The 1,722-nt window shown below is 42.3% G+C and overlaps 1 protein-coding gene across 1 annotated transcript; it reads left to right on the top strand.

The window, feature by feature from the left end:
• Nucleotides 1-365: 365 nt before the first annotated feature.
• On the top strand, nucleotides 366-1,657 carry PHALS_05760 (uncharacterized protein; the record flags this gene model as incomplete). The annotated part of the gene is made up of 2 exons (XM_024723055.1): nucleotides 366-831; nucleotides 861-1,657. The coding sequence occupies 2 exons, from the start codon at nucleotides 366-368 to the stop codon at nucleotides 1,655-1,657; spliced, it is 1,263 nt and encodes a 420-aa protein (XP_024574070.1).
• Between the last annotated feature and the right edge of the window lie 65 nt (nucleotides 1,658-1,722).

The following is a 1,722-nucleotide window of genomic DNA, read 5'->3' as shown; positions in this document are numbered from 1 at the left end:
GGCAAGGATGAGAAGATTGTAGCAGCGGTGTGACATATCTTGTATCAGCCGCAAGCTTAAATTAGCCCAAGCAACGCCATGTGCAGCACAAATCGCAATGTGAAACTTTTAAGCTTCGTCACTCGTAAATGATTTGTCGTCTTCAAGATTTATAGCTCGAATTCTGCTCTTCGTTTTTTCAAATTATCTTGCTACTCCACTACTTCGTAAATTGCATCTGTTCAGTGTAGATTATGACGCTAGCAAGACTCTATCAATCATCATGCATCGGTTCTTTTCATGACACCAATATAATCCATCAAGTGGTCCACTCTAAATTTGCAGCCATCTCTCATGTCCACTCAATTTGATTAGCCGATGACGTCATGGATTTTTTTGCTTACCCACAATTTGAACGTAGTCAAGATTTCGTCATGCACCTTCGCTATTTACGCACATCGCTGCTGGTCGGTCTTCTCATTACTGATGCTTTGGCAAGAACAACTTCAACATCAACCTCGCCACGGTCGCGGCATCTACACGCAGCAGACGATGATTCTCAGAATTCGATGAATATCGACGGCGAAAACAGGACAAATCCGGCACTTTCTAAATTCATGAAAGAAGTTTTGGGATTGAATCAAGCCAACAGACGAATCGAGTCGTGGAAAAAGGCTGATGAGATCTTGGCTCAATTCGGCGTGAACCCGACGTCAGAACTCTTAGTAACACGATACAATGCAGAATACACTTCCAAAAATTTCCTGGCCAGCCCAGTTTGGATTTGTTGGGCCTTTCTCGTTTGTCAATCTGGTGTGAAAGTAGAGGATGCAAGTCAGTCTATTTATAAGGGTATGGCAGCTGGATTTACTGCAGAACAGTTAAACACTATATTCGAGAAAGGAATCGCGGACACCAAAACTCAAAATTTTTTTTTTTCGCGGTCAAACTGCGCAATCATTTGTGGAAAGATCATGGTATCAATCCTGACAACATGCTTGCGCAAATCGATACCACCAACTTTTTTGGCGTGGATTTTGACAATTGGGTCGCATATCTATCCTTTTATCATGGAGTTGAGGAAAATCATGACTTTCGTTTTTTAGTGCTGAAAGATCTCATTCGGTACTATACCATGCACGAATTCCTGAAAATTTTGTTCCATCCAAACAACGGAGAAAACACTAAAGCGTTGGAATATTTAAAAATGTTATCTGGATTTTGGCTGTCAAAGAAAATTAGCCCGGTCGACGTCGTGAAGATGATTGCAAGCCACGATGACATGATTCCTTCCTTTCTCGATGATGTGGAGAACAAATTCTGTGTCGATTTTTGGCGTAGATACCTCGGTGATTTCAATCATATGTATCCTAAACAACCACTGACGCAGCTTAAGACGCTTACAGAAGCTGTCGGCCCCGCAAGAGTGGCAGTTATGCTGCGTGCTGCACTACTTTCGTCACACCACTCAGTCGAACAATGTGGAATTCGTTTGCAGGGATTCCAATTTAAAGACTGGTTTGACCGTTTGATGTCAGCGGGTGATGTCCGTGATCTAATAGCAAATGATCTGGCAAACAAGCCGTGGACGTTGGAAAGTCCCAGTATATCGTCGTTGGCCGAAACGACCAGCACGTATTACTTTAATTTTTGCCTCAACCGTCTTCTCAATTTCTGAAATTTATGCAAGACAAGTATTGATGCTGACGTAGTCGCAGTCGCATCAAATAATTAAATCGACTC

This window comes from Plasmopara halstedii, assembly GCF_900000015.1.
Source record: "Plasmopara halstedii genome assembly, contig: Scaffold_291, whole genome shotgun sequence".
NCBI classification, from domain to species: domain Eukaryota; phylum Oomycota; class Peronosporomycetes; order Peronosporales; family Peronosporaceae; genus Plasmopara; species Plasmopara halstedii.
Note: the sequence above shows the minus strand (reverse complement) of the source record. Positions and strands in the feature narration are given on the sequence as shown.